The 21,528-nt window shown below is 45.1% G+C and overlaps 1 protein-coding gene across 1 annotated transcript in view; it reads left to right on the forward strand.

Annotated features, from left to right (window-relative positions):
* The first annotated feature begins 1,928 nt into the window (after positions 1-1,928).
* Positions 1,929-21,528, forward strand: part of SCRT1 (scratch family transcriptional repressor 1) — a 30,080-nt gene continuing 10,480 nt past the window's right edge. The window contains exon 1 of the mRNA XM_088448587.1: positions 1,929-2,204. Within this exon, the coding sequence (XP_088304713.1) occupies positions 2,093-2,204 (112 nt within the window). The 5' untranslated portion in view covers positions 1,929-2,092. The remainder of the gene's footprint in view (positions 2,205-21,528) is intronic.

The raw sequence follows: 21,528 nt of genomic DNA on the forward strand, positions 1-21,528 counted from the left end.
ACTCAAGACTGAGGAACTATCGGTAACATGGAGTACCATCACATCCTCACACACACTTACACAGGCTCTGACCTCACTCAGGAATTACTAACCTCATCACACGCAGTGATTACACAAGACTGAGAGACCATCAGTAACATGGAGTACCCTCACAGCCTCACACACACTTACACAGGCTCTGACCTTACTGAGGAATTACTAACCTCATCACACACAGTGATTACTCAAGACTGAGGAACTATCGGTAACATGGAGTACCATCACAGCATCAGATACACTTACACAGGCTCTGACCTTACTCAGTATTTACTGCATCACAGTAGATAATTTATGTACATCCCTGTGAGGGCGTTCATACTCACTGGCACGCCCATGTTCCACCGACCCCCCCCCCGACACCACCCCCAAATGCTTACTTCCTGTCAATCACCCTGCGAAGGGTCTGTTGGACATTTCGATCACAGTCCAATCACAGTGGAGCCTTTGTGCATATGGACTGTTATGTATACGCATGCACAATGCACAACAATCGGCCGATTGCATGCGTAATTGCAGTTGCGATCGGTAATGAATCAGGCCCCTAGTGTCATGACTGCAGTAAACTCTACTCCATCTGTACCTAAGACATATGAACAAAATTCTACTTTGCTCCAACACTGTTCTACGCTGATGTTTCTAAAAAAATTAGGATAATTTAACCCTTTCTATGCTGGGTGATACGTGGCCCATGGCTTTCTCTGCTGAGAGAAGGGACCCGTCAGACAGGTCAGAAGAAGATAATGCAATAAAATCTAAAGTCTAAGACCTGAGAAGAGTGAAGGAAGAAGAAGAGAAGAGGGGAACAAAGTAACTTGATGGGAAGTGACAGGGACAAAGAAAATGAAATGAAAACTTTAGAGATAAACACAAAATCACAAAGGCAACAGGAGCAGAGACAAAGAGAGCATGGGGGATATGTCCCCCTTCCAGCATCCATTTCTCCCTCCGGCTCCATCCATCTGCAGAGATAAGCAAGAAAGGCTGAGCAGCAGTAATAAAAATCTGGGGCTCCCCTGGGAATTCTGGGTATATTATACAAGGCAATCCTGCAGCAGCACCTGATCACAGCCCTTTAGATCGAACAGCTCAAGTGGAAAGTCTTCACACATCCTGAGCGCTGAACCAAGAAGGTAGAGGGAAAACGCCTAAGAAAGGAGGGATGGAGAGGGAATGACAGCTCTATAGAGAGAGAGAGAGAGAGAGAGAGAGAGAGAGAGCAGAGAAAGAGGGAGGAGCTGTGAGAGAACAGAAATCCAGCAGGGAGAAAGAGAGGAAAAAAGGAATGATGCAGAATTGATGAAAAGAGACACAAATAGCGATAGACTGCCAAGGATACAGGACAAGCTATGTGAGACAGCCAGGACACAGAGGAAGGGGCAAGAGATATCCAGGAGAAAAGCCAAGGTGTGTGAGACAGCCAGGCCAAAGAGGAAGGAGCAAGAGATATCCGGGAGACAAATCAAGGTGTGTGGAGACAGCCAAGACACGGAAAAAGGTTTGTGTATGTGTGGCAGCCACAGCGAAGGTGTGCAAGACGCCCCAGGGCACAGACCTGAGTGCTGGGCACAGCCAGGACACCGTGAAGCTGTTCAAGACGGCCCAGGACACAGGTCACAGTGCTGGGCACAGCCAGGACACCGTGAAGCTGTTCAAGACGGCCCAGGACACAAATCACAGTGCTGGGCACAGCCAGTACACCACCATTGGAAGAGCAATGCAGAGGTCCCTGGATTTGGGAGCTGTCCAGTGCTGAAAATCTGGAGCCAACACAGAGCATTCAGGCTGCTGTCCAGTGCTGAACTCCTCAGACCTCATGGTACCCAGCAGAGGCTTCCCTTATTCTGAGGGCTGGGACTTCACCACTTTTCCTCCACTGGCTCAATCTCTCTGACACAGCTGAAGAACATTGTGTTCCCATTTTAAAGGAGGGTGGAGGGGAACTGCAGATTGATGTCCCTCCTTCACCTCTCTATCTTCTTATATTCACTTCCATAATCATCTCCTCCTCCCTGACCCTGCTCTGACCTTTCACCTTTGGAGGGGAAGAAGAACAATGCCAAGGTCCTTTCTGGTCAAAAAAGTGAAGGACGGCTTCTGTTCGGCTGACAGTGAAAGTGCGTATGTCAGACACCGCTCCGACTTCACCACTCACCTCTCTGATAAAGGTAAGCATCACATTGCATGGGGACTAGCACTGGGGTTCAGACTAGTCTGAGCCACTATGGATATGGATTATGACATGCCTGTTACATGGGACACACGGGTGACTCCCAAATACATGCTGCATAGATTGTGTTAGTGATAAAAACTGCATTCAATCACATTCTAGCTTCTCAAAAGTCCAACAACCACATTAACCATGGATCATATAGGACCACACAAACACACACTAACCAGGGCTCACGCAAGACCACACACACACACACACACACACACACACACACACACACACACACACACTCTAACCAGGGCTCACACAGGACCACACACACTCACTAACCAGGGCTCACACAGGACCACACACACACACTAACCAGGGCTCACACAGGACCACACACACACACTAACCAGGGCTCACGCAGGACCACACACACACACACTAACCAGGGCTCACGCAGGACCACACACACACACACTAACCAGGGCTCACACAGGACCACACAAACACACACACATACACTAACCAGGGCTCACACAGGACCACACACTCACACACTAACCAGGACTCATGCAGGACCACACAAACACACACACATACACTAACCAGGGCTCACACAGAACCACACACACACATGACCACACACACACACTAACCAGGGCTCACGCAGGACCACACAAACACACACTAACCAGGGCTCACACAGCCACACAAATACACACTAACCAGGGCTCACACAGGCCCACACAAACACACACTAACCAGGGTTTACACAGCACCACACAAACACACACTAATCAGGGTTTACAGAGGACCACACAAACACACACACTAACCAGGACTCACACAGGACAACACAAACACACACTAACCAGGGTTTACACAGGACCACACAAACACACACTAACCAGGGCTCACACAGGACCACACAAACACACACTAACCAGGGCTTACACAGGACCACGCAAACACACACTAACCAGGGTTTACACAGGACCACACAAACACACACTAACCAGGGCTCACACAGGACAACACAAACACACACTAACAGGGCTCACACAGCACCACACAAACACACACTAACCAGGGCTCACACAGGACAACACAAACACACACTAACCAGGGCTCACACAGGACCACACAAACACACACTAACCAGGGCTCACACAGGACCACACAAACACACACTAACCAGGGCTCACACAGGACCACACAAACACACACTAACCAGGGCTCACACAGGACCACACAAACACACACTAACCAGGGCTCACACAGCACCACACAAACACACACTAACCAGGGCTCACACAGGACCACACAAACACACACTAACCAGGGCTTACACAGGACCACGCAAACACACACTAACCAGGGTTTACACAGGACCACACAAACACACACTAACCAGGGCTCACACAGGACAACACAAACACACACTAACAGGGCTCACACAGCACCACGCAAACACACACTAACCAGGGCTCACACAGCACTACACAAACACACACTAACCTGGGCTCACACAGCACCACACAAAAACACTAACCAGGGCTCACACAGGACCACACAACCACGCTAACCAGGATTCGCACAGGACCACACAAACACACACTAACCAGGGTTCACACAGGACGACACAAAACCACTTACCTTGGTTCATACAGGACCACACAAACACACACTAACCAGGGGTCACATAAGTCTATACAAATATACACTAATCAGAGGTTACAAGAGACTTCACAAACTAGCAAAATTTCACAAAAGATCCCACAAATATAAACACTAACCAGGGTTAACACAAGATTACACAAGCACACACTAACCAGTTTGCACAAGGAGACAACACAAACACACGCTTCCCAGGGTAAATGTATAGACCACACATGTACACACTAACCAGGATTGACAAGAGACCACACAAATATACACTAAGAAGAGCTCATAGAAGATTTTGCTAATACACACTAACCATTGTTACAAGGAGACTACACAAACACACTTCCCAGGGTTCATGTAAGACCACACAAATATACATTTACCAGGATTCACAAGAGCCCATACACTAATCAAGGTCCCCAGGACTCACAACAGTATACAACACAAATCCATGGTTCACAATATACACAACCTTAGCAACTAATCACTGTTCAAAAGTGCAACAGTGACCTGAAGCAGCCAATCAGGCATTTGCTATCTTTAGTCTAACTCGCATTAGGCTGACAAATACTGACTGCTGATTGGTTACTACAGGTTACAGCACTGAGCGCTTTGCGCCCTATGTTTCTAAATGACCTCCATTGCGTACAGCAGTGCTTATTACACACATACACAGTTACACACACATACACAGTTACACACACATACAGCAGTGCTTATTACACACATACACAGTTACACACACATACACAGTTACACACACATACAGCAGTGCTTATTACACACATACACAGTTACACACACATACACAGTTACACACACATACAGCAGTGCTTATTACACACATACACAGTTACACACACATACACAGTTACACACACATGCACAGTTACACACACATACACAGTTACACACACATGAACGCATGCTGTTCTGCAGCTACTGTCACCCATAATGCTCTGCAGTCCACTGTCACACACTGCTATACAAAACTACACCTGTTAGTATAACACTGCAGTACTGCTGATTCCAGAAAGTCTCTATAACCGCACAGATTATTTACACTACAGATATGTATGTATGTATCTATATATATATATACACACTTACAATGCTTTGCAACCCCGGACACACACACACACACGCACACGCAATGCTCTGCAGTTGATCTGCGGCCACTGTTATCAACACAGGAGTAAATTTAGAGCTTGGGGGGAGAAAGGCAGCTGGGTGAGGAGGAGGTGGAGGCAGAATGTAGTCTGCAGCCCCCGGTCTTCCATGCATCAAGTCAAGGGCACTGTGCTCAGTAGGAGGGAGCAGGGGCCCAGCTGATATGGGACAGAATCCTGTTCCCTAATTATGATAGGAATCACAACTAATTAACGTATGTTCTCCAGATGCTCAGAGACGTGTTTTCTATGATGTCTCCCATCTTCTCCATCACTGGCAGTGCTGGAACCCCCCTTCCTTCCTATGTATACTGACTGCTCAGTTCTTATATGGGGGTCCCTGAATCTGAGCTGTTGACCTTGACAGATCCAGGCGGAGGGAGGGATTGAGAGAGAGGAGGAAAGCATGTGGATGGGAAGGGGGGAGACGGGGGCTCAGAACTGCTGGAATTTCATTGTTTTGGATTGTGAAAAGAGCCAGGCAAGATGCTATTTTGGGAAATACGCTGATTGTGCAGCTTAGGGGATTGCAGAACCAAATTTAACCTCTGTTCTGCCAGGAGGATGTAGGTAGCAAACAGCAGACACCGAAACAGCCCCATGGAACTCTCAGTGAAACCTCTGCACTATTTAAGGACCATATGGAGAAGAATTTCTTTTCTGCCCTTATGTACCTGAAACAAAGATGGATGCGAAGGAGCAACAGGGTGGCAGAGAGTACTCTTGCTGAGCACTGACTGCAGTCCTCTCAGGGTCACCCCATCCTTCACCCTCAGTCGAATACTGACATTCACATTCTGCTAAGGGGGGATTCTGAACTGTCCTGAGGGTCTCTACATGGCATACATGTATAGAATATTATAGTATATATGATGCATTAATGAGACATAAAATAATACAGGCCTCCAGCTCATGGACAGAAGTCCTCCACAGGGTATGGGGAGGATTCAGAACTGGGTCACAGAGATAAGGTGGAAATAGGGAGGAGGGGGTGTTGGCAGCGGCTGGATGCACAGAGGGAAGAATTTGCTGAGGTGAGAGAAAAGAGAAGCAGCAGAAGAGGATGAGGAGGGGGGAAGGACCGGATTTGCTGACAAACACAGTGCTTGCAGAGAGAGGCAGGAACAGGTGGGGGCAGTACTTGGCCTGTTGTATAAAGGAAGAGACCCATAGACATGAGGAATAGATACATAATGTATACACAAGGAAAAGATCCATAGACAAAAAGAGGTGATACAAAGACATTGAGAAGAGATACATAGACACAAGGAATAGATACATGCATACAATAAAGAGATACATAGATACAAGTAAAATACATAGACACAAGGAAGAGATTCATAGACAAGAGGAAGAGATAAAAAATACACTAGAAGTGATCCATAGACATGAAGAACAGATACATAGACACAATAAGGAGATTCATGGACACAAAAAGTGATCCATAGACACAAGAAGTGATCCATAGACACAAGAAGTGATCCATAGACACAAGAGGTGATCCATAGACACAAGAAGAGATCCATAGACACAAAAGTGATCCATAGACACAAGAAGAAATCCATATACACAAGAAGAGATCCATAGACAAGAGAAAGAGATACAAAGACATTGAGAAGTGATCCATAGACACCAGAAGAGATTCATAGACAAGATGAAGAGATACAAAGACATTGAGAAGAGATCCATAGACACAAGAAGAGATCCATAGACACAAGAAGAGTTTCATAGACAAGAGGAAGAGATACAAAGACATTGAGAAGAGATCCATAGACAAGATGAAGAGATCCATAGACACAAGAAGAGATCCATAGACAAGATGAAGAAATACAAAGACATTGAGAAGAGATCCATAGACACAAGAAGAGATCCATAGACAAGATGAAGAGATCCATAGACACAAGAAGAGATACATAGACAAGATGAAGAGATACATAGACACAAGAAGAGATACATAGACAAGATGAAGAGATACATAGACACAAGGAAGAGACCCATAGACACAAAGAATGATCCATAGACACAAGAAGAGATCGATAGACAAGATGAAGAGATACAAAGACATTGAGAAGAGATCCATAGACACACAAAGAGATCCATAGACAAGAGGAAGAGTTCCATAGACACAAGAAGAGATCCATAGACAAGAGGAAGAGATACAAAGACATTGAGAAGTGATCCATAGACACAAGAAGAGATCCATAGACAAGAGGAAGCGATACAAAGACATTGAGAAGAGATCCATAGACACAAGAAGAGATACATAGACAAGATGAAGAGATACATAGACACAAGAAGAGATTCATAGACACAATAAGTGATCCATAGACACAAGAAGAGACAAGAGAAAGAGATCCATAGACACAAAGAGTGATCCATAGACACAAGAAGAGATCTATAGACAAGATGAAGAGATACAAAGACATTGAGAAGAGATCCATAGACACACAAAGAGATCCATAGACAAGAGGAAGAGTTCCATAGACACAAGAAGAGATCCATAGACAAGAGGAAGAGATACAAAGACATTGAGAAGTGATCCATAGACACAAGAAGAGATCCATAGACAAGAGGAAGAGATACAAAGACATTGAGAAGAGATCCATAGACACAAGAAGAGATACATAGACAAGATGAAGCGATACATAGACGCAAGAAGAGATTCATAGACACAAAAAGTGATCCATAGACACAAGAAGAGATCCATAGACAAGAGAAAGAGATCCATAGACACAAAGAGTGATCCATAGACACAAGAAGAGATCTATAGACAAGATGAAGAGATACAAAGACATTGAGAAGAGATCCATAGACACACAAAGAGATCCATAGACAAGAGGAAGAGTTCCATAGACACAAGAAGAGATCCATAGACAAGAGGAAGAGATACAAAGACATTGAGAAGTGATCCATAGACACAAGAAGAGATACATAGACAAGAGGAAGAGATACAAAGACATTGAGAAGAGATCCATAGACACAAGAAGAGATCCATAGACGCAAGAAGAGATCCATAGACAAGAGGAAGAGATACAAAGACATTGAGAAGAGATCAATAGACACAAGAAAAGATCCATAGACAAGAGGAAGAGATACAAAGACATTGAGAAGAGATCCATAGACACAAGAAGAGATCCATAGACACAAGAAGTGATTTATAGACAAGAGGAAGAGATACAAAGATATTTAGAAGAGATCAATAGACACAAGAAGTGATCCATAGACAAAAGAAAAAGATCCATAGACACAAGGAATACATCCATAGATACAATGAAGAAATAATTAGAACTGAGGAAGAGATACAGACACAGGCAGAAGAGACCTACAGTCACAAGGAAAATATCTAGAGACACAAGGAAGAGATCTATAGACAAAAGGAAGAGATCTACAGACACAATGAAGAGATCTACAGACACAAGGAAGAGATCTACAGACACAAGAAGACATCTATATACATAAGGAAGAGATCTATAGACACAAGGAAGATATCCATAGACATCTCTCCTCCAGGTGCTGCAGCGTCTGTCAGTCTGTACTCCACCCCTCACAGATCACTTTTATAGAATAACAGAGAGACAGTCAGAGACATCTCTTCTCCAGGTGCGTGAATACTGACATTGTCCTATTAAGCTTAAAAATTCACAAAATTATGAATAGAGGTACAGGTTGTGCAATTACTGTGCCATCATTGGCTGCAAATGCCTGGGAATATTATGTGGTGAACCCCAAGGCATCTGCACCATCCCCATATCACCTTGTGTCTCAGCCAACATATATCTGCATGAGGGCAGCAATATTTAGCTACAGCTCCTTTCACAGATTTAGCCCCAAGTCCTATTTCCAAACCTCTGTTTACAGGGAGCTGGTCTAATGACTTGTCTGATGATAGTTTGTATATGCACAAAATGATACACCTAACCAAGCAGATCAGATCCAGACAGGAATCAGTATGAAATACCGCCGGCCGCATGGTACCACCCCAATGGTACTCCCCACGTGTAATTTAATATGCCCCAATGGTACTTCCCACATGTAATTTAATATGCCCCAATGGTACTCCCCGCATGTAATTTAATATGCCCCAATGGTACTCCTCGCATGTAATTTAATATGCCCCAATGGTACTCCCCATGTGTAATTTAATATGCCTCAATGGTACTCCCCGCGTGTAATTTAATTTGCCCCAATGGTGCTCACAGCGTGTTATTTAATATGCCCCAATGGTACTCCCCGTGTGTAATTTAATATGCTCCAATGGTACTCCCCATGTGTAATTTAATATGCTCCAATGGTACTCCTCACGTGTAATTTAATATGCCCCAATGGTACTCCCCGTGTGTAATTTAATGTGCCCCAATGGGACTCCACAAGTGTAATTTAATATGCCCCACTGGTACTCCCCCCACCTAATTTAATATGCCTCAATGGTACTTCCCGCGCGTAATTTAATATGCACCAATGGTACTCCCCACGTGTAATTTAATATGCCATAATGGTACTCCCCGTGCGTAATTTAATATGCCCCAATGGTACGCTCCGTGTGTAATTTACAATGCTCCAGTAGTACTCCCCCCACCTAATTTATAACCCCCAATGGTACTCCCCGTGTGTAATTTAATATGCCCCAATGGTGCTCCCCACGTGTAATTTAATATGCCCCAATGGTACTCCCTATGTGTAATTTAATGTGCCCCAATGGTACTCCCCGCGTGTAATTTAATATGCCCCAATGGTGCTCCCCACGTGTAATTTAATATGACCCAATGGTACTCCCTATGTGTAATTTAATGTGCCCCAATGCTACTCCCCCCAACTATTTTAATATGCCCCAATGGTACTCCCCCCACCTAATTTCATATGCCCCAATGGTACTCCCCTTGCTTAATTTAATATACCCCACTGGTACTCCCCCCACCTAATTTAATATGCACCAATGATACTCCCCACATGTAATTTAATGTGTCATAATGGTACTCCCCGTGCGTAATTTAATATGACCCAATGGTACTCCCCCCACCTAATTTAATATCCCCCAATGGTACTCCCCACGTGTAATTTGATATGCCCCAATGGTACTCCCCACGTGTAATTTAATGTGCCCCAATGGCACTCCACACGTGTAATTTAATATACCCCAATGGTACTCCCCGCATGTAATTTAATATGCCCCAATGTTACTCCCCACATGTAATTTAATGTGCCCCAATGGTACTCCACATGTGTAATTTAATATGCCCCAATGGTACTCCCCATGTGTAATTTAATATTCCCCAATGCTACTCCCCCCAACTAATTTAATATGCCCCAATGGTACTCCCCCCACCTAATTAAATATGCCCCAATGGTACTCCCCTCGCTTAATTTACTATGCCCCAATGGTACTCCCCACAACTAATTTAATATGCCCCAATGGTACTCCCCGCATGTAATTTAATGTGCCCCAATGGGACTCCACACGTGTAATTTAATATGCCCCAATGGTACTCCCCGCGAGTAATTTAATATGCTCCAATGGTACTCCCCCCAACTAATTTAATATGCCCCAATGGTACTCCCCCACCTAATTTAATATGCCACAATGGTACTCCCCTCGCTTAATTTAATATGCCCCAATGGTACTCCCCCCAACTAATTTAATATGCCCCAATGGTACTCCCCTCGCTTAATTTAATATGCCCCAATGGTACTCCCCCCATCTAATTTAATATGCCCCAATGCCACTCCCCTGACCTATTTTAATATGCCCCTATGGTACTCCCCACATGTAATTTACTATGCCCCAATGGTACTCCCCATGCATAATTTAATATGCCCCAATGTGTTCTTAGAATCCATGGAGCAATGTTATATAGCACACAGACATAGCATTCCTCAATACCATTTCTTTGTTTCACTTCCCATGACCATTTAAGAGTAATGCAGCACTTGTGGGGGGTTTACAGACTGCGCCACCAGAGTTGGCATTAGCATCATGCAAGATGTATTGCTTTCATTTCAACAAGTGCTGGGCTACTCTCCAAACCTCCAATACACTGGCAATGCCTGTTAGGTGGCTGCCACTCCCCCTTAATGGCCAATGGATCTGAGCTGGCATATTGCCCTCTCTCCTACCTGTTTGTGCCTTAGGCTCAGTGGCTGCCTGTCTGGCTGGATCCTGCAACTTCCCAAACACAGAACCAGATTCAATTAATACACCCCAACCCACCCCAGCATTAAATCAATAGCCCCGTCACCTCATTTACCAACATGACCGCACTATTACATCAAATAGATGCCACCATCAAATAAACAGCATTACTAACAAATTATGACTACCCACCTGCCATTCAATGAGGACTGCTCACCCTCATACATACCACCATCAGATTATTATTGCATGTATAACCCTACCTACATTACATCACTATCTCTCCACACACACCTCCATTCCTCCATCTCTAATGTCTCCATTCCTCCATCTCTAATGTCTTCATTCCTCCATCTCTAATGTCTCCATTCCTCCATCTCTAGTGTCTCCATTCCTCCATCTCTAATGTCTCCATTCCTCCATCTCTAATGTCTCCATTCCTCCATCTCTAGTGTCTCCATTCCTCCATCTCTAGTGTCTCCATTCCTCCATCTCTAATGTCTCCATTCCTCCATCTCTAATGTCTCCATTCCTCCATCTCTAATGTCTCCATTCCTCCATCTCTAGTGTCTCCATTCCTCCATCTCTAGTGTCTCCATTCCTCCATCTCTAGTGTCTCCATTCCTCCATCTCTAGTGTCTCCATTCCTCCATCTCTAATGTCTCCATTCTTCCATCTCTAATGTCTCCATTCCTCCATCTCTAGTGTCTCCATTCCTCCATCTCTAATGTCTCCATTCCTCCATCTCTAGTGTCTCCATTCCTCCATCTCTAGTGTCTCCATTCCTCCATCTCTAATGTCTCCATTCTTCCATCTCTAATGTCTTCATTCCTCCATCTCTAGTGTCTCCATTCCTCCATCTCTAATGTCTCCATTCCTCCATCTCTAATGTCTCCATTCCTCCATCTCTAATGTCTCCATTCTCGCTTCCTTAACATTTGGGTGCTGCCCATGTGTGGTGGATTGGTGTGAGCTGCCAGCAATAAGATGGCTGTTCCCAGGGTCTGTCAATCAATCAACCACACAATTCCCAGATTGGGCAGTGTTATGGGTATCTCACCGCCCCTGGAATTGTGCGCCTGCCGCTGCAGAATATGAGTAAGAAACACCCCCCACTAGCTCCTGTGGGGAAGCTGCAGACCATCCCTCTCTCTGTACAGTATATAGTGCTTTACACAGGTGTACGTCCAGCTCTTCCCCAGTCACTCAGCCCGTGGCGGTTCTCTGTGACGTTCTCTGCAGCATTTAGCAGGGAATGATTGGTGTAGTAGTGCATGTGACAGGCAGTGGACATTGAGTACATTTTAATGATATTAATTTTACTATAAAATTCAAAGCATACGCCATTTTCAAGATCTCATATAAATGTCCTATCGGCAATTGACCCTAGTACATAAACTTATGTATATATAAACACTTCTAAACATGAACTTATACTAATAATAATGACACGGAGACAGATGCGTCGTTTAAACTGGTCGGCATTTATATTAATAATGAATCAATCAATAGCTTCCAATGCACGGTTAGCCCACCAAGGCTGCTGACCCCAGTAAGGACAATCGTCCAAAAGATATATCAAAGTGGAGTGACCTATGAATTACATAACTGACCTATCAAAAATAGCCAAAAAATTGGGAGGGGGGAAAAAGCTGGAAAGAGGCATCTTCCTATCTGCAGCTCAGTAACCGGTAGCTCCTCCCACACCACGCCTTATAACGATACCATTGGCTACACACTGAAAGAGATTAACCCTCTACTATCTATGCAGCTATGATGTACCACTGTCCTATAGCCTGGGGGTTTCAGGTCCGTCCTGCACACATGGGAGCCCTTCGTCTTCATTATCTTGTATACTAAAGATATTAATACCAGATTAAAGAGGTCAGTGCAACACCTGAATAGTGGATGTGAGATTAAAGAAAATTGAAATATTCGGGAATTCCTACAGCGCTACAATAGTGGGGCGAGGAGCTCCTTCACTGATTTCTTGGTCTACCTGAGACCATGGTACAAAAAAGAAAATGATGCGGTTGAAATCGTGATCAGGCGCTACCCCAAGTAATGAGGAGCTTATCTGCATGTGGACTATGTGAAGAGACTTATGCATGTATGTCTGGTAGCTTACATACAGTATGCTGATCAATTATATGATAAGGCATACACTATTTATTGATGTCACAGAGCCGTACACCCTGTGTGACGCCCGCTGTGATGCCTGGTAAGGTCTTCGGGCCTCTGATTTAGCCTAGTTTATTTTGTTATTTCACTCTGGTATTTCAGTTTGTACGATTATCCTTACAGAAGAAATTGCAGTTGATGATTAAACTAAGTTAAATGACTGGTGCAGAGGCGTAACTAGGGTATTTGGAGCCCAGGGAAAGTAAAAAAAAAATGGAGCCCCCCCCCCCCCAAGTATGTGCCTTTGGAGAAAAAGTGGGGGCTTGTCAACATGACACCACTGTCTCTCATCAGTCTGGGAACATTCCTTTCCATTCCACATGCACCTTAATGCGCCAGAAGTAGTGCCCCTCTAATAATGCCCACTATAGTAGTGCCTCTTATGCAATGTTCCCAGTGGCAGTGTCCCTTATGCAGTCCCCCCTTGCAGTAGTGCCCATTATTCAGTGCCCCCAATAGTGTCCCTTATACAGTGCCCCCAATAGGGTACCCTTATTCAGTGCCCCCAGTAGAGCACCCTTATGCAGTGCCTCTTAAACGATGCTCCCAGTTGTGCACCCTTATACAATGCCCCCAATAGTTCACCCTTATACAGTGCCCCCAGTAGTGCCCCCAGTAGTGCACCCTTATACAGTGCCCCTTATGCAGTGCCCCCAGTAGTGCCCCTTATACAGTGCCCCCAGTAGTGCCCCAAATACAGTGCCCCCAGTAGTGGTCTCCCCCTATGCTGTCCTCTTATTATTAGTTCCTCATATGCAGTGCCCCTTACATATATAAAACATAGACACAAAAAAATAAAACACAAAACTTACCTGAACCCCTGTCCTATGCCCCCCGCAGTCCTCCTGCTTGGAACTACGGGAGAGATATCATATCATCTCTCCCTTCACCCAATGCAGGAGCTGGAAGGTGGAGCTCATTGGCTACTAAAACAAAAACACCGCCGCCAGGTGGTACGAGTGTACTACCCGGCGCCGGAGGCAGTGTGTTTGTTACTGTGGTCAGGTCATGTTGGGGGTGTAGTGTCCTATGTCTGTATACGGTGTAATCAGGGCCGCAACTAGGGGGGGGCTAGAGGTGCACGTGCACCAGGTGGGGATTGCGGAGGGGTGAAAAAGCTGACTTGGCCATCCGAAAATGGCCGCCGCCAAAGAGGAGACTAATGCTAGAGGTCCTTACTGGACCTCTAGTGTCTGTCTCTTCCTTGGCGGTGGCCATTTTTGGATGGCCGTTTTCAGCAGATTCCATGCAGACTAGCCGTCCGCATGGACTCTGCTGAAAACGGCCATCCAAAAATGGCCGCCGCCAAGGAAGAGACAGATGCTAGAGGTCCTACTGGACCTCGAGTGTCTGTTAGCAGAGCGCAATACACACAGCGTTCGCGGAAGTGCCGGGAACGCTGGCGCTGCAGGGAGAAGATGCTGAGAGCTGCATCTTCTCCCTTCAAATCCCCTGGCAACGAGCATAAACCCCCCTGGAAACGAGAATAAACCCCATGGCAACGAGCATGAAACCCCTGGCAACGAGCATGGAACCCCTGGTAACAAGCATAAATCCCCTGACAGCAAGCATGAAACCCCCTGGCAACGAGCATAAACCCCATGGCAATGAGCATGTAACTCCTGGCAACGAGCATGGAACCCCTGGAAACAAGCATAAATCCCCTGACAACGAGCATAACCCCCTGGCAACGAGCATGTAACCACTGGCAATGAGCATAAACCCCATGGCAATGAGCATGTAACCCCTGGCAACGAGCATGAAACCCCTGGCAACGAGCATGGAACCCCTGGTAACAAGCATAAATCACCTGACAACGAGCATGAAACCCCCTGGCAAAGAGCATGTAACCCCTGGCAACGAGCATAAACCCCCATGGCAACGAGCATGAAACCCCATGGCAACGAGCATGAAACCCCATGGCAACGAGCATGTAACCCCTGGCAATGAGCATAAACCCCCTGGCAACGAGCAGGTAATTTTAAAGTAATTAGAAGCATTACTGTGGGGCATAAAATGGTGTCGGGCAAATAGTAAGTGGCACTTTGTAAAGCATTAGGGTGTGTGGCATAATGTGTGATGGACATTATGGTGTATGGAATAATGTAAGTCACTATACCAGGGACGTCTGAGTAGTGCACTGCCTTATTGAGGAGCAAGGACAAACTCCATGTACAGGAAGGGAGGGGGTGCAAAATTGCTGCCTTGCATCGGGTGACAGATATCCTAGTTTCGGCCCTGGTGTAATAGATGTGTATTATGGTCATGTACAGCGGTCAGGACATGTTGGGGGTGTAGTGTCCTATGTCTGTATACAGTGTAATAGATATGTATTATGATCATGTACAGCGGTCAGGATATGTTGGGGGTGTAGTGTCCTATGTCTGTATACAGTGTAATAGATGTATTATGGTCATGTACAGCGGTCAGGACATGTTGGGGGTGTAGTGTCCTATGTCTGTATACAGTGTAATAGATGTGTATTATGGTCATGTACAGTGGTCAGGACATGTTGGGGGTGTAGTGTCCTATGTCTGTATACAGTGTAATAGATGTGTATTATGGTTATGTACAGCGGTCAGGACATGTTAGGGGTGTAGTGTCCTATGTCTGTATACAGTGTAATAGATGTGTATTATGGTCATGTACAGCGGTCAGGACATGTTGGGGGTGTAGTGTCCTATGTCTGTATACAGTGTAATAGATGTGTATTATGATCATGTACAGCGGTCAGGACATGTTGGGGATGTAGTATCCTATGTCTGTATACAGTGTAATAGATGTATTATGATCATGTACAGCGGTCAGGACATGTTGGGGGTGTAGCGTCCTATGTCTGTATACAGTGTAATAGATGTGTATTATGGTCATGTACAGCGGTCAGGACATGTTGGGGGTGTAGTGTCCTATGTCTGTATACAGTGTAATAGATGTGTATTATGATCATGTACAGCGCTCAGGACATGTTGGGGGTGTAGTGTCCTATGTCTGTATACAGTGTAATAGATGTGTATTATGATCATGTACAGCGGTCAGGACATGTTGGGGGTGTAGTGTCCTATGTCTGTATACAGTGTAATAGATGTGTATTATGGTCATGTACAGTGGTCAGGACATGTTGGGGGTGTAGTGTCCTATGTCTGTATACAGTGTAATAGATGTGTATTATGGTTATGTACAGCGGTCAGGACATGTTAGGGGTGTAGTGTCCTATGTCTGTATACAGTGTAATAGATGTGTATTATGGTCATGTACAGCGGTCAGGACATGTTGGGGGTGTAGTGTCCTATGTCTGTATACGGTGTAATAGATGTGTAGTATGATCATGTACAGCGGTCAGGACATGTTGGGGGGTGTAGTGTCCTATGTCTGTATACAGTGTAATAGATGTGTAGAATGATCATGTACAGCGGTCAGGACATGTTAGGGGTGTAGTGTCCTATGTCTGTATACAGTGTAATAGATGTGTATTATGGTCATGTACAGTGGTCAGGACATGTTGGGGGTGTAGTGTCCTATGTCTGTATACAGTGTAATAGATGTGTATTATGGTCATGTACAGCGGTCAGGACATGTTGGGGGTGTAGTGTCCTATGTCTGTATACAGTGTAATAGATGTGTAGTATGATCATGTACAGCGGTCAGGACATGTTGGGGATGTAGTGTCTGTTGGGGGTGTAGTGTCCTATGTCTGTATACGGTGTAATAGATGTGTATTATGATCATGTACAGCGGTCAGGACATGTTGGGGGTGTAGTGTCCTATGTCTGTGTACAGTGTAATAGATGTGAATTATGGTCATGTACAGCGGTCAGGACATGTTGGGGGTGTAGTGTCCTATGTCTGTATACAGTGTAATAGATGTGTATTATGGTCATGTACAGCAGTCAGGTCATGTTGGGGGTGTAGTGTCCTATGTCTGTGTACGGTGTAATAGATGTGTATTATGATCATGTACAGCGGTCAGGACATGTTGGGGGTGTAGTGTCCTATGTCTGTGTATGGTGTAATAGATGTGTATTATGATCATGTACAGCGGTCAGGACATGTTGGGGGTGTAGTGTCCTATGTCTGTATACGGTGTAATAGATGTGTATTATGATCATGTACAGCGGTCAGGACATGTTGGGGGTGTAGTGTCCTATGTCTGTATACGGTGTAATAGATGTGTATTATGATCATGTACAGCGGTCAGGACATGTTGGGGGTGTAGTGTCCTATGTCTGTATACGGTGTAATAGATGTGTATTATGATCATGTACAGCGGTCAGGACATGTTGGGGTGTAGTGTCCTATGTCTGTATACGGTGTAATAGATGTGTATTATGATCATGTACAGCGGTCAGGACATGTTGGGGGTGTAGTGTCCTATGTCTGTATACGGTGTAATAGATGTGTAGTATGATCATGTACAGCGGTCAGGACATGTTGGGGGTGTAGTGTCCTATGTCTGTATATGGTGTAATAGATGTGTAGTATGATCATGTACAGCGGTCAGGACATGTTGGGGGTGTAGTGTCCTATGTCTGTATACAGTGTAATAGATGTGTAGTATGGTCATGTACAGCGGTCAGGACATGTTGGGGGTGTAGTGTCCTATGTCTGTATACAGTGTAATAGATGTGTATTATGGTCATGTACAGCGGTCAGGACATGTTGGGGGTGTAGTGTCCTATGTCTGTATACGGTGTAATAGATGTGTATAATGATCATGTACAGCGGTCAGGACATGTTGGGGGTGTAGTGTCCTATGTCTGTATACAGTGTAATAGATGTGTATTATGGTCATGTACAGCGGTCAGGACATGTTGGGGGTGTAGTGTCCTATGTCTGTATACGGTGTAATAGATGTGTATAATGATCATGTACAGCGGTCAGGACATGTTGGGGGTGTAGTGTCCTATGTCTGTATACGGTGTAATAGATGTGTATTATGGTCATGTACAGCGGTCAGGACATGTTGGGGGTGTAGTGTCCTATGTCTGTATACGGTGTAATAGATGTGTATTATGGTCATGTACAGCGGTCAGGACATGTTGGGGGTGTAGTGTCCTATGTCTGTATACGGTGTAATAGATGTGTATTATGGTCATGTACAGCGGTCAGGACATGTTGGGGGTGTAGTGTCCTATGTCTGTATACGGTGTAATAGATGTGTATTATGGTCATGTACAGCGGTCAGGACATGTTGGGGGTGTAGTGTCCTATGTCTGTATACGGTGTAATAGATGTGTATTATGATCATGTACAGCGGTCAGCTCATGTTGGGGGTGTAGTGTCCTATGTCTGTATACGGTGTTATAGATGTGTATTATGATCATGTACAGCGGTCAGCTCATGTTGGGGGTGTAGTGTCCTATGTCTGTATACGGTGTAATAGATGTGTATTATGGTCATGTACAGCGGTCAGCTCATGTTGGGGGTGTAGTGTCCTATGTCTGTATACGGTGTAATAGATGTGTATTATGGTCATGTACAGCGGTCAGGACATGTTGGGGGTGTAGTGTCCTATGTCTGTATACAGTGTAATAGATGTGTAGTATGATCATGTACAGCGGTCAGGACATGTTGTGGGTGTAGTTTCCTATGTCTGTATACGGTGTAATAGATGTGTAGTATGATCATGTACAGCGGTCAGGACATGTTGGGGGTGTAGTGTCCTATGTCTGTATACGGTGTAATAGATGTGTAGTATGATCATGTACAGCGGTCAGGACATGTTGGGGGTGTAGTGTCCTATGTCTGTATACGGTGTAATAGATGTGTAGTATGATCATGTACAGCGGTCAGGACATGTTGGGGGTGTAGTGTCCTATGTCTGTATACAGTGTAATAGATGTGTATTATGGTCATGTACAGTGGTCAGGACATGTTGGGGGTGTAGTGTCCTATGTCTGTATACAGTGTAATAGATGTGTAGTATGATCATGTACAGCGGTCAGGACATGTTGGGGATGTAGTATCCTATGTCTGTATACAGTGTAATATATGTGTATTATGATCATGTACAGCGGTCAGGACATGTTGGGGGTGTAGTGTCCTATGTCTGTATACGGTGTAATAGATGTGTATTATGGTCATGTACAGCGGTCAGGACATGTTGGGGATGTAGTGTCCTATGTCTGTATACGGTGTAATAGATGTGTATTATGGTTATGTACAGCGGTCAGGACATGTTGGGGGTGTAGTGTCCTATGTCTGTATACGGTGTAATAGATGTGTGTTATGGTCATATACAAAGGTCAGGACATGTTGGGGGTGTAGTGTCCTATGTCTGTATACGGTGTAATAGATGTGTGTTATGGTCATATACAGAGGTCAGGACATGTTGGGGGTGTTGTGTCCTATGTCTGTATACAGTGTAATAGATGTGTATTATGGTATTGTACAGTGGTCAGGACATGTTGGGGGTGTAGTGACCTATGTCTGTATACAGTGTAATAGATGTGTATTATGGTCATGTACAGCGGTCAGGACATGTTGGGGTGTAGTGTCCTATGTCTGTATACTGTGTAATAGATGTGTATTATAGTCATGTACAGCGGTCAGCTCATGTTGGGGGTGTAGTGTCCTATGTCTGTATACGGTGTAATAGATGTGTATTATGGTTATGTACAGCGGTCAGGACATGTTGGGGTGTTGTGTCCTATGTCTGTATACAGTGTAATAGATGTGTATTATGGTCATGTACAGTGGTCAGGACATGTTGGGGGTGTAGTGTCCTATGTCTGTATACAGTAGGGGTGTGCACCGGCCACTTTTCGTGTTTTGTGTTTTGGTTTTGGATCTGGATCTTTCTTCGTGTTTTGGATCTGGATTGGTTTTGCCAAAACCACCCTTCCGTGTTTTGGGTTCTGGGTTTTGTGTTTTGGATCTGTATTTTTTTTTAAAAAAGCATAAAAACAGCTAAAATCACAGAATTTGTTGGTTTCTCTGCTCCTATGCTATTATTAACCTCAATAACCTTAATTTCCACTCATTTCCAGTCTATTCTGAACACCTCACACCTCACAATAGTGTTTTCATGTCCAAAAGATTGCACCGAGGTAGCTGGATGACTATGCTAAGCGACACGAGTGGGCGGCACAAACACGTGACCCATCTAGGAGTGACACTGCAGTGGCAGACAGGATGGCAGTTAGAAAAACTAGGCCCCAAACTGTACATAATGCAAAGAAAAAAAAGAAGTGCAAGATGGAATTGTCCTTGGGCCCTCCCACCCACCCTTATGTTGTATAAACAGGACATGCACACTTTAACAAATCAATCATTTCAGCGCCAGGGTCTGCCACACAACTGTGGCTGAAATGATTGGTTCGTTTGGGCCCCCACAAAACAAGCTGGCAATTAATGTGTCCCTGCACAAACCGGCTCTACGGAGGCAAGATGTCATCCTCATCCTCCTCATCCACCGATTCCTCACCCTCTTCAGTGTGTACATCCTCATCCTCACAAAGTATTAACTCGTCCCCACTTGAATCCACCACCACAGGTCCCTCTGTACCTTCTGGAGGCTGGTCTCCCTGGAAGAGCTGATAATTCATTTTGATGAACATCATCTTCTCCACATTCTGTGGAAGCAACCTCCTACGCCTTTCGCTGACAAGGTTCCCGGCTGCACTAAACACTCTTTCGGAGTACACACTGGAGGGGGGGCAACTCAGGTAAAATAGAGCCAGCTTGTACAGGGGCCTCCAAATTGCCTCTTTTTCCTGCCAGTACAGGTATGGACTGTCTGACATGCCTACTTGGATGCTGTCACCGATGTAATCCTCCACCATTCTGTCAATGGTGACAGTATCATATGCAGTGACAGTAGACATGTCAGAAATTGTTGCCAGGTCCTTCAGTCCGGACCAGATGTCCAAACTTGGTCCTGCCTGCCCTGCATCACCGCCAGCGGGTTGCTTAGGATACCTAAGTTTTTTCCTGGCAGCCCCAGTTGCGGGAGAAAATGAAGAAGGAGCCGTTGACGTGTCACGTTCCGCTTCAGCTGACAGTGTGTTCACCAGCAGGTCTTTGCACCTCTGCAGGCTTGTGTCGGCCGGAAAGAGAGACACCACATAGGCTTTAAACCTAGGATCAAGCACGGTGGCCAAAATGTAGTGGTCTGATTTCAACAGATTGACCACCCTGGAATCCTGGCAAAGCGAATGAAGGGCTTCATCCACAAGTCCCACATGCCGAGC

This window comes from Taudactylus pleione, unplaced genomic scaffold (assembly GCF_031769625.1).
Source record: "Taudactylus pleione unplaced genomic scaffold, aTauple2 ptg000460l, whole genome shotgun sequence".
NCBI classification, from domain to species: Eukaryota; Metazoa; Chordata; class Amphibia; order Anura; family Myobatrachidae; genus Taudactylus; species Taudactylus pleione.